Here is a 12766-nt window from a genome sequence, read left to right as displayed (position 1 = left end):
ATGAATAAAATTAGTGCACGGAAAACATTAATCAGACATGTAACAAGTTCAGTATCTTTTACACGTGGAATGTATGTATCAGATCCTTCGTATCGTTGCTCGCCGTTAACAGACACAATTTGTGCAAATATTTACTGTATAGTTGTTTCAGATGTTTGATGTATTCCCTGACTTGTTCCCAACGTAAAACATTTTCTTCTAGCAATACACTGCATCTCTATGAACCATTAAGTTGGATTACAATCTAATTTGTTTTTGTATGTGGAGATAGATTCAATCGGCCGCATTTGTGTAAAGGGGCACCGGAGATACAAGAAAAATGTTATCGTTGGAAATGTTCTATCTTTAAGTTTGTTGAGCCGTCTGCTGGGGGAGGTGGAGGTGATAGGTTTTGTGGTGTAGGTAACCGCTATTGCATAGCAAAAAAAAAAAAAAACAAGCAAACAAACAAACAATATTTATTGTGAATCAAAATGTCAACAGCAAAAGTACAAGATATGCCCCCCCCAGGAGGCTATCAGTCAATAAAGTTCGCAAGGATACCTGCCAAGACATATTTTAGCGGTAACTATTTTAGTGCATTTATTTATAAAAAAGGGAAAAAAACATTGTTGTAATAAAGAGACCAAGTCATGTATTTTGTATTGTGAAATTACTTAAGTGTACCATAAAATCAGCTTGTAGGCATGTGACATGTTTCCTTGGCTATTACATTCCTGTTTATGTAATATACATTTGGAGACATTGTACATAACTCTGCTCATCGTGTGCCAGTGGGCCTCGCATAATTAGTCAGTTACTTATGTCGTAAACACTTCCAGGTTCGACTATGATACTAGGATACTTTGGAATAACCGCTGCTGGATTGTATGCATACTACTTGAACTATCGTCTTATTCGTCGTGAGGAGATCGAGATGAGAAGTGGACGACTTGCAGTTTTTCCAATGTTGCTTGCCGAGAGGGACAGAGAGTTAGTATTGTATCGTAAACGATAAGTATTTAGTTTTATGTTGTATTATTGTGGTAAGCACACTTAGCATACTATGGTTTTGTTTACTCATATGTCAGGAGAGAACGTGAGTGCGAGAGTGTAATTTTTTTGTATGTGAATGTCTATTGTTTAATGGAATTTTTTAGAAGTCTCGGAGATGCGTTTTTGAGACCCATTGGTAAAGTTATCATAGTTCCCTATTAGCACAATGTTACCAGTGTATGACGACCAGAAAATATGTAAGGTGTTTGCAAGAACATATGCTTTTCAGTAGTTAACTCTGAGATCTTCATTTCAACACTACTAATTTGGTGATAACTAGCAGTTAATCGACTATATGCTGACACTGAGTGAAAACCACATTAGTGGATTCAACAGTCAGATACTCATTACAGTGCCATTCTGCCCAGGGACTGATTATTTGTGTTGTCCTCATCATTTAGTCATTATCATTTGTGACATTGGCTAAGACTGTACTCTGTACAAAAATTGGGTTGCGTAATACTTGGGACTTTGTAGGGCAGTGATGACCCCACAGTTGAGCACCCCACAGACCAAACATCTTTACAGTGACACACTTCAACCTGGACTTCACACAGATAGCACCTCACCAAAAGCCCTGTCCTATTACTTTAGTTTGCACTGTTATGTACAGTGTCTCGTTGTGTTGTTATAGTATAACTGGAGCCAAGCTCAATTATTTTTCCACATTAGAACATTTTCATAGTAGAACTAGTACATTTGTGACCTTTTATGTACACACATTTAGAAGAAAACATCTGGCAGAGAGAAATATTGGAGTGCGTTACGGATAAAGCAATTAAATTATTATGCATCCTAATAGGTATAGTTGGTGATGAAAACTAAAAGTTTTGGTTTGGATGGAGAGCCTTTGGGCATGCCTCCTTGAAGTGTGTTGAGATCCTTTCTGTTTATGTTGTATATGAATGACTTTGTGGACAGTATTAATGGTAAACTCAAACTTTTGCAGTAGACGCAGTAACATGCACAGATGAGCCAGAATATCATGCCCATGTGGTTAGTAGCAAATTTGTTCACCTTTGCAATGCAATACAGCAGAGATTGTATGTGATATGTCCATATGTAGGTCATGTAAATCCCATACGTTATGGGCTGGTTGTTAAAGGACACAGTTCACGCCCCCGATAGCGTCCCAGGTTAGTTGAATTTGCTGGCCAAGACATTGTGAGTTGTCATGTTCCTCTAAATGCTGTAGCTTGATGGTGACTTTCTGACATGGACAGTTTTCATTCTGGAAGGTGGTATTTCCTTGAGGAAGACATCAAACATGAAGGGATGCAGGTGGTTCATAGAAATGTTCACATTGTCCATAGCTGTCATGGTGCCTTCAGTGACTACTTGACTGCTGCAGGCCTTGTAGAAGCCCAGGTGAATATCCCCATAGCATAATGAAGCCCCCATCTGCCTGTGCCATCAGGAGCCTCCTACATCTTTTGTGAATATGTGCTTGGCGAGCATGGGTCACCAAGACATTGCAGTACTTGGCACTTCCTGTGCTACTCTCTGACCATATCTTTTCTCAGACTTTTTCTAGGACAGATTCCTTACTGTCTGTCTTAAGAGTTCTTGTAGGATGTCAATTATGGTTCTTCCCTCTTTCATTATTTTACACCACATATTTTCCTTATCTTATGGTCAGTCCCCACAAATGGGTTTGACTTCCACCTTTCCAAAATTTTTTTACGGAAGTGTGGGGTAGGTCACTTGGTACCCAGTGTGGTAGCCAGTCCATGTAGGTGTCATCTGGTACCTGTACAATGATAGCCCACAGACTACACAGGGGGCACACAACTGATGACCAAGCTGTTACCTCTGTACACATGCCAAGAAGTATATGCATGTCCATTTGGGGGCACCAGGACTCGCCATTGCTGTGGCTGGGTGGTCCCATTGGGAGAGCCCACATCTGGAGTAGGCGGCATCACTGCGGATATGTGGCACTGTGAAAAGTTATCAGCCAGTGGTCACAATGCCCCTCATCAGACAGAACAGAGTTCTTCAGTGCAGATCTTTTTGAATGTAGGAACTTCTTTCCCTTGGCCATGTCATGGGAGAAAAGCAAAACCAAGTGGTTTACAGAAACACTCCCCCCAGTTCCTGGTTTGCAGTCAGACCGGTGGAGGGTCCTTTCTCTATTAAGTCAGTTTTCTTGGTGGAAAATATTGACAACATATTTGGAGAAATCTCTTTCCTTAGAAAATTAGAAATCTCAGTTGAAACAGTGTATCCTATCCAGTACTCAGCATTACTCTCCTGTAACACTCGGTAAGAGTCTAAACATAGTACAAGATATCATTTTTCAGCAGGACCTAACACTGCAGGCAGATAAGGAACTATGCAAATACTTGAAGAAATGTGGGATCCAGTTCATACGCCGAAGCCTGCCAGACAGCTAGATTGACACTTGAGGTATTCACCCTCATTTTTGAGGGGAATTTACTTCCAGAAGAGGTCAAAATCAAGGTTTGCTGCTGTGATGTGAAGCTGTATTTCTACCCTTGAGCCGGCCACTGTGGCCAAGCGGTTCTAGGTGCTTCAATCCGGAATCGCACGACTGCTACGGTAGCAGGTTCGAATCCTGCCTCGGGCATGGATGTGTGCGATGTCCTTAGGTTAGTAAAGTTTAAGTAGTTCTAAGTTCTAGGGGACTGATGACCTCAGATGTTAAGTCCCATAGTGCTCAGAGCCATTTTCTACCCTCGATTTGGTGCTTTAAAAAGAAATGCTTTGGACATATGTGTTCAAGGTGTATATATATGACCCATTTTCTGAAGGCTGTGGTTGGCCACTTTGCAGAAACTCACCATGTGTACTACCTTGTAGAAATGACCTCCTTCCCTGATCCTTGAAGTGTGGTACCCTAATTAAAGAATGAAAAATCCAGGAACTGGTGGCTCCCCTCACTCAGATCCTGCAGCATGACCTGTGGATCTGTGGGAACCTTGACTCCCCACACCTGGACAGTGACAAGGCTCCCTTTCAGGAACCATCTCCCCAGAAGTCTCCAGGCCAGTGACCCAGAAATATCCTGAGGCAGAGGGAGCCACAGACTTTGGATCCCAGGCTGCCTGCTCCTGTGCAGTTCCTATGCACTTGTGGATAAGGCTTCACCATATGGTCGACTGCCAAATGTAGCGAAAGAGAAGAAGAAGAAATAACACTCTGGTGACCCTAGAGGTGCCATATCGCCCCACATCAGAATGCTCTGAATCGATGTTTGTTAATGTTGTTCCACCACACCATTGACGAGTGGTGTTGGTGCATGACCTGTCCTCCTGGCCCCCTCACACATAATCAGAACACCATTACTGTGATAGTACAACGGAACTACAGTGGCTATTACTGTTACCCTCCAGAACTGCAGTGTCACCTGCAAAACCACAACTAAATTTCTTCTGGTCTGCAATCTGTTGATCTCCAAGGAACACATTTCATTGACAAACTTCCTCCAACTCTTGAAGGTTACTGTGCATTCTGTCAGAAACTTATTCATTCATAGAGAGAACCTGGAGGGGTCTTTAAGCCAGTTCACACACATGTCGACAGTGAGTGAATTCTTGTCTCTACCACATTTGAAACAACAACAACAGTGCAAGTGTGCAGCAATCACCATTTGTAACATTTATTTACCCACAAGCGGGACTCTTACATATCTTGGGATGATTGAGCATCCCCCCTCCCCTCCCCCCCTCCATCTCCTGTCTCCTACATGAGGATGACGGTGTGCACCACCCACTGTGGGGAAGTGCAATTTTATATGTTAAGGACCTTCTGATTGACCAGCTTCTTTCAGATTGTGATCTTTGTCTCCTCAATGATGGTACTTCTACCCACTTCAGTGTCCTCCGTGTCACCTTTTCAGCCATTTACCATATAGTTTCTTTCTCCAGTCATGTGACTTAGCTACATTGGCCGCTACATGATAATCTTTGTGATAGTGACCACTTTCCGGTTGACTTTGTCACTTCTTCATCATTGCACAACAGACCAGTAACGACAATGGGCACTTCAGTGAGCTGACTGGCAGTTGTATATCTCTGCTGTCACCTTCATCTTCTGTCTGTCAAACTGCATCGGTGAGAGGTTGTGGGAGACATCTCTAATGTGATCAACTGTGCAACTGAAACTATTGTTTCCCTTTCTACACGACACTATTGGCTGTAGCCTTGGCGGGCCAAATATATTCAACAGCTATTTAGAATCGTCAAAGGACCCCACAATATCTTCACGGGCCACCCTTATCACTTTTAAGCACTTTGTGCTAAGGCTCACTATCTAATTAAACACAGGAAGAAGGAATGCTGGGATGTTCAATCTCCTCCTTGCAACGCACTTTGTGACAGTGACAGCATCCTATTCTCAGCAGGCTACCTTTTGAACACACAAAAGACAAGTAAAAAACCTCTCTTTATCCTTTACCCTCATTATGCCGGATTATGTAATGAACTTTTCCCTGATGCAAACTGCTTCAGGCTCTTGACTCATCACACAGTATGCCCCTAGGTTTAATTTCAGTTCATAATCAATATTTCACCATTTACTCACAGACTGCATCTATACAGGGTCTTCAATTATTTTTGGCTAGAAGATGCTTATCCTCCACAGTGGCAAGATATATCATTGTCCCAGTCCTTCAGCACCAACATGTCATTGCAGTGGTTTTTTTGTGCACACATAAAGCATGTGACACAGCTAGGCACCATCGCATTTTACATACTCTCTATGACTGGGGCTTTTAAGGTTCCCTACTGTCTTTTGTTCGTCACTTTTTGTACCACTGATTGTTATGAGTTAGAGTTGGTACATCATTGAGACCCCCATGGGTCTTAAGAGAATAGCTTCTTCAGAGCTTTGTGTTGGATTTTACACTCTTTCTCATCGTCATCAATGACCTCTGTCCCCCTCCCCCCCCCCCCCCCCCCCCCCTCTCCGTGCTGTATGTTGAGAAAGTGTAGAGAACCAGCATTTGAAGCTGACTGCAGAACTATTCTGCTACTGCCAACGTACATTTTGAATAAGGATCACAAAGACAAAATAAATTAGGAGTTGTACAGACGCAAACACACAGTTGCTTTTCACTCGCTGTATTTGCAGGTAGAACAACGAAGGAAACAACTAGTAGTGTTACAAGGTACACTCGGAGGTGCACTGTATGGTGGCTTGCAAAGTACGTGTATAGATGTAGGTGGTATAGCTCCTAATGTGTAGCCTTGGGTGAACATCAGCTCCAAGGTGCCATCCGAAAGGCCTTCTCTTTCACCATTTCCCATGACTTCCAAATATCTCCCTCAAAGACGTGAGTCGTGCATTTCTGTTGCTGTACCACAATCCATCCTGACCTAGAACTCGTACTTGGGTACACAGTTCTTCAATATTGTTGCACAGTCCCGACGTTTTTCGAATCCTGTTTGACAAGAATGTGACTTGCCTGCTCCATATTAGCCAACTAAAGACTAATTGCATGTGAAAGCTTAACACTCTGTGCTTCTGTGTCCACAGCTCAGGTTGCAGATCGTGCTATTCTCCTTCATATCTACCGGGTTCTGGTCCAGTCCCACTTGCCAAGTCTATGGTTTGGTGGTGCCTTCAGCTCTGAAATTGGTAGACCCAGTCTATCATTGTGGAGTTCGACTGGCAGCTGTCGTCTACCAGACTAGTCCCATTGACAGTCTCCTTGCTGAAGTGAGAATGTTACATCTTCAGTTCTCATGGTATGAACTCTCGCTCAACTATGCTTTGCTATTTGACAGTTTTGTGATCATCAAACATACCCTACTCTTTTTGTACATGAGGGGCATCAACTCCCTAAGACCTGCCTTCACGTAGGATTACCATTTGGAATGCATCTCATAACTCTCTGCCAGGACCTCCGCCTATCCTCATTAGAGTGCACTCCCTATGTTTTCTTGTACTGGCCCTGGGAGAGCAAAGGGAGGGGGGGGTGTCTTCATGTTGGTTTGCTCAGAAGTCTGCGAGTGGATTCCTCTCTGTACCATGTTGGAAGCAATAGAGATAAAAGTGCAAAGTACACCACCCTTTGACATTTTCTTTACGTCCAGGCAGGGCGCTTACTTCCCTTGAGATGACCACTTTAATCCAATGGCTCTTGCGAATCCCCACCCCAACCCCTTTTCTTCTACTTGGTGATTTCAGTGCACTCCGCCCTCAGTCAGGAAGTTATACTTCATATGCTAGGAACCTTCTTATTGACCAGATTCTTTCCAGTTTCAATCTGTACCTTCTTAATGAAGGTACATCTACCCACTTCCGTGCTTCTCATGGCACCTTTTCAGCTATTGACCATATGATCTCTTCTCCCAGTCTCATGGCTTTGCTACTTTTGTCGATCCCCAATGATCTTAGTGACAGTGACCACTTTGTGGTGATCTTCTCACTTTCTTGTCACCACCTAATGGACAAGTAACCACAGTAGGCTCCTCGAGCAGGCAACTGGCAGATGTGTACCTTTGCTGTTACCTTCATCCCCTTCTGTTAGAGTGCAATGACGAGGTTGTGGGAGATGTGACCAATGGTACAGGCACACTTCGCCGCCGGTCAGTCCCACGATGGAACAAAGATATTGCAATGGATATATGGGTCATTGTAGGATCCTGTACCGTCTCAAGCAGCATTCTTCACAGCCCAGCCTCCTCACTTTTAAGCGATTCCTTGCTAAGGCTTGCTATCTAATTAAATGTGACAAGAAGCAAGGCTGGGAGTCGTCCTTGAGAATGTATGCATCTTCCTCCCAGGTGTGAGAGAAGTTCTGTACTCTTCCTGGCTGCCAAAGATAAACAACTGTTCCAGGTTTCATACTTCAGTGTGGCCTCCATACCGGTATGTCAGTTTTTGCTGAACACCTTGCAGCCCACTTTGTGGCAGCATTGATAGCCTGTTCTTACCTAGTTACCTTTCTAACACAGAAATTATAAGTTGAAAGTATCCCCCCTATATTTCATCATTGCCAAGCTGAATTATATAATGTACCTTTCACTGACTGGGAACTGCTTCAGGCTCTTGCCTCATCTCACTGTAAGGCTCCAGGCCCTGATTTAATTTGCATTACTTTCCAGTCCTAAAGCCATGCGGAAACCCAATGACTGATTAAACTCACCTATGTGTTCATCTCCTTACCACTTGGAATGCATATGCATCTCACAACCCTCTGTCAGGATGTCTGCATAACCTTCTGAGAATGCTTTCCTGCACACATCACTTTAATTGGTACCCAGGCTGTGCGTTAAGACTGGTCTATTCCAAGGTCCTAAAGTTTCAGTTGCTCCCAAGACCTGTCAGTATTTTCTCCTTTCAGTTCTCAGAGAGTATAAGAGTGCTGCCATCATTTACACTAAAGGCTCTAAAACTCGAATGGGAGGAGCATGCTCTTACATCTCCTGCCAGTCGGGAACAACATTCATTGCCGGGAGTATGTAGTGTTTTCACAGCGGAGCTTGTAGCCATTAACGTAGATCTACATTTAATTAAACAAACTTCCCTTGATTTTCATTTTAATTTGCAGGGACTCAGTGAGCAATTTCCAGGCCTTACTCACAGTTACACTTGTTGCCCTGTGATATCTGCCATTCATCACTGTCTCTGTGATGTTATCAAACAGTAGAAAATCCAGGATTGAATGTTACCATATTATGCAAAGGATAGTTGCGTTTCACCATAATGTGGAGATTTCAAGTTGCAGATCCTTTGTTGAAAAAATACACACACACACACACACACACACACACACACACACACACACACACACACACACAGAGAGAGAGAGAGAGAGAGAGAGAGAGAGAGAGAGAGAGAGAGAGAGAGGCAGCTGAAGCCACACTCATGTGTGACAGTCTTTTTGTTTTGCATATCTGTGACTTGGCATGTCCACTGTATCGTTAGTAGCAACTATCCTTTTCATAAATTTGTCTCACGGACCTTAGGTGGACTGCGTGTTTGGTTGTTTTTCTATGTGTCCTATAGCACTTGGGTACCTCAGGGAATCAACAAGCAGACCATTTGTCTAGAGAAGCGATTTCTCATCCCAAATTCACTTTGAGAATCCCTGGTGCAGATTTTGGGTTTCTCTTGCCACAGATTAGTCCTGGGACACTCACTCGGATATGGAACAGCATATGGTGGGCTACTGCCCCTCTAATAAACTCTGGACTATCAAGGAGATTAGTGCTGCATGGTGAAAGACTCAGGGATCAGAGAGGTGTGGGTGGGATGGCTCCCGTCACACGCGAAGTTGTTGGGATACCTTCCTGCTGTGTTACTTATTTCTGTCACTTTTTAAATTGATGGTCCAACTGATGTCCATTACATTTCAGCCTTCTCACTTTTGCTGTTGTGAATCTCCCAACTAGGAAGTATTCTTTACTCTATTGTTGTCTTCACTCTTGGGGCTGAGATGTGGGTGGGGTTTCTCTTGACACAGATGAGCTCTGGGACACTCCTCGTCTGCTGTCATGTAAGTACTGGCCCAACCCATATATTTCTCCATTAATTATTTCTCAGTCCAGGCATCAGTAGTATCTTGACTGCCTTGATTTTATTGCTCCTTCATGTTCCTGGTGGACATCACTAACTCCAGATGACATACCCCTGGACTGAGGGACTGTTGACTTTGCTTTTTAGTGCCCTAACCATCTGCTAACCAACCAGCTTCAGTGGCGTGTAGGACTTTGTTTGTGACTGAACTATGTTGCCAAAATGGTTTGGATAACAAAAGTCATTGTGAGCCATGAACACAAAAATCTGAATCACTGTTTAAAAAAAAAATCAATTGTAAAGTAGGGTTAGTATACTATTAATGTGGAAGTCTATTTATTTATAAAAGGTTGACAGCAACTGGTTTGTTGCGATGTGGCAGCAAGATTTATAGTGTTTTGGGAGTGGCTATTGCAGCCGTATCACATGCTTGTTACTGTTTCCAACCAGCAGGTTTGTTTCTGACATGATGTTGAGGTGGATATGCACCAATTTTCCAATCTGAAGTTACTACTGTACAATTTGCAAATGTGATTGATGAGGTGTGTTCACTTGTACTGAAGAAAATGTACTCTATTCTTCTTCTCTAGCTCCTTGCTTTATTTAAATGAACATCATCTCTCGCCAGGATGTTGCAGTTTCGTTTTGCCACTCTGTGTGATGTAGAATATTAACTTACTGAATTTAGTCCTATTACGTATCTATTTAGCAGCACTGTCAGTGCTAAAGTGAAACTGAGTGATGTTTAAACCATCAAATATTTGTACTTGCCTGCCACATTTCATCCTTTCTTATGGGTGTAATCTACATCTATACTCTGCAAGCCACCTTACTTCTGATATCACATGAGAGAGGACAAGGAAGGTAATAGTGCTGTGTCAGAGTGTGCAGTGCAGACTGATATCACTATGAACGTTAAACATATCAGTTAGCCATACATAACAAAATCTTAAAGACAATGGAAGTTGCAGAATTATGGAATATGTGTTGAGTGTATGTATGATGGCTTTTATTAGGGAAGGGAACAACATGAGTTTAAGAGTGAACGCACATCCCATAAACACAGACTGTGGTGAATATCCTTTATTTGTGAGACGCTAATGTTACTGATAGTGAGACCAAGATTGATGCCATGTATCTTGATACAGACGGACTTGTTAACTGTACCAGATGCCTTTTATATTGATAAAATCAAGAGTGCGCCCAGGATCTGAACTTGGAGGGGGGTGAAATAGTTCAGAAATTTCATGACAACTGGTTCTGGGTACACGTGCTACTAATCAGCATTCACTACATGTCCTACCTCTCTTCAAACAGGTGTTGAATTGATAAGCTTGTATTCGGGGTGTAGCAGGATGCGACTTCAGTTTGACTTTTTTTCAGGGGAGAGGGAGCTTCTCTTCCCTCCCGCACTGGGTATGCCCACAGATAGAATCTTAACTGCTCCATTTTCAAGCCATAAATTGAATAATGTAACACCTTGCAAGAAAAGCAAGCTTTAGTTCACTTCTAATAGGCCAATTCTCAACTGAAATAAAATGAAATATATTCAGTTTCTTACAGAGAGTTCTGTTGACACTTACATTGTACTAGAAAGAGTGATTTTGTAGTCTCATTATGTAAGATTTGTAAATAATTAACACACACACACACACACACACACACACACACAAACTTGCTGTGGGGGGGGGGGGGGGGTTCTCTGTATCAGTTGTAGATTTCTGAGCCATAGGTGCAGTTGTATCAGAAGGGTAACTGTGAAGAGGCCAGACTAATGTCTGACTATTTAGAAGCAAGTTGTGATCAGGAAAAAAAAATCTGATTGTCTATAGGTTTGAGTATGAATACTACGTACATCAGTAATGCTGGTAGGGTTAGGAATTAGGAAAGATAAAAGAGCGGCTTGAAGTTATATATAGGGGGTATTAGTCAGGACAGTGGCACAACAACAGAATTTCTGGTTGGGTGAGTACAGGAGTGAGCTTTCCTGGCTGCAGATCCGTGTAAGAAAATTCCATCCTCTGCAGCCTACTGCTTTTCTCTCATAGCTGCTATTTATTTGATCCCAACAGCTTTTAAAATTTGTGCACTTGAAATAAACTCTGTGCAACAGTGAAAAACATGTGAGGAAGACAGAACTAACATTTATGCATTCAGAAATTTTGCTTATTTAGTTAGTAGTAAATGGTGTTTTGCTGTTTTCTAAGACTCCTCAACAATTAAGCTTTTACATTTCAGATACTTGAAACAACTCCGACGTAACAGAGATGAAGAAGCTAGTCTCATGTCTAAAGTAGAAGGCTGGGAAGTTGGTACATACTATGGAGAGCCGGTATATAAATCTCTTCCAAAAGACACTTTAGTGGACCCAATGTACCAAGAATATTATGCTCATTCCTCATATGGAGATGCAGTTCGACGTTACAACCTGAAGAATTGGTCATAAATGTATTAAGAAGATACATTTTAAATTAGTACTTGTACATGAACATGTTGTGGCAGTGTGAATATATAATAAATGAATAACTTCTTTAATTGGAATACTTAACTAGCAAATGATAGTTTGGTTCATGACATATCGAATTGTGGCAAGAACAGTGACTTATCTCAACAATGCAACTCTTCCGGAAACTCAAAGAAATAATTATGTAAAACCTATATTGAAATAGTATAAGCCTCCTTTAAATTTCAAGTAAGTACTGTTGGCAGTACATTGTGTTATATTTTTCATGCGCGTTATGCACTTCACACATATTTTTCAGTGACCTAAGATAATAATACGATTTTTTGACTTATCACTTTCCTTGCTGGTGTGTGAATTATTCTTTCAAAATATGAGTTTTTACTTTTGACAATAGAAAAGAGAAAGACCAAGTGTTTCAGTTACATTAACATGTTGATTTTATCTAACTGTTGGGTATTTGAAAACAAAAGATGGTGATAGTTAGACCCACAAGCGAGACAGTAATATAAAACAAAAAACGTTGTGTTCACACATTCTGCCATGTACAGTCAGCAGCTTAGGTTATCAATGCCTTGTCATCTGGGAAATTGTACTCTTACTATGCAGGTTTACAGTAAGTGTATATGCCTACTGCACAACAAGCCATTGATTTTTGATTAAGCTGATTGTAAAGGAGTTAAGTGTATATGGCATTATGTAATGAGTATTTACAATTTTATCGGTACATGATGTTTTAAAGTGCAAGTTTAGGAGGTTATCAGACACCTAAAAGGTACTGTA

General features: G+C 41.8%; 1 protein-coding gene across 1 annotated transcript; it reads left to right on the top strand.

Moving 5' to 3' along the window:
• Window positions 1–351: 351 nt before the first annotated feature.
• Window positions 352–12057, top strand: LOC126412608 (NADH dehydrogenase [ubiquinone] 1 alpha subcomplex subunit 13). Its single transcript, XM_050082276.1, has 3 exons — window positions 352–564; window positions 822–972; window positions 11761–12057. Exons 1-3 carry the CDS (start codon window positions 474–476, stop codon window positions 11966–11968), a joined length of 450 nt encoding a protein of 149 aa, XP_049938233.1. The 5' UTR covers window positions 352–473; the 3' UTR covers window positions 11969–12057.
• Window positions 12058–12766: the final 709 nt, after the last annotated feature.

This window comes from Schistocerca serialis, chromosome 7 (genome assembly GCF_023864345.2).
Source record: "Schistocerca serialis cubense isolate TAMUIC-IGC-003099 chromosome 7, iqSchSeri2.2, whole genome shotgun sequence".
Classification (NCBI taxonomy): domain Eukaryota; kingdom Metazoa; phylum Arthropoda; class Insecta; order Orthoptera; family Acrididae; genus Schistocerca; species Schistocerca serialis.
Note: the sequence above shows the minus strand (reverse complement) of the source record. Positions and strands in the feature narration are given on the sequence as shown.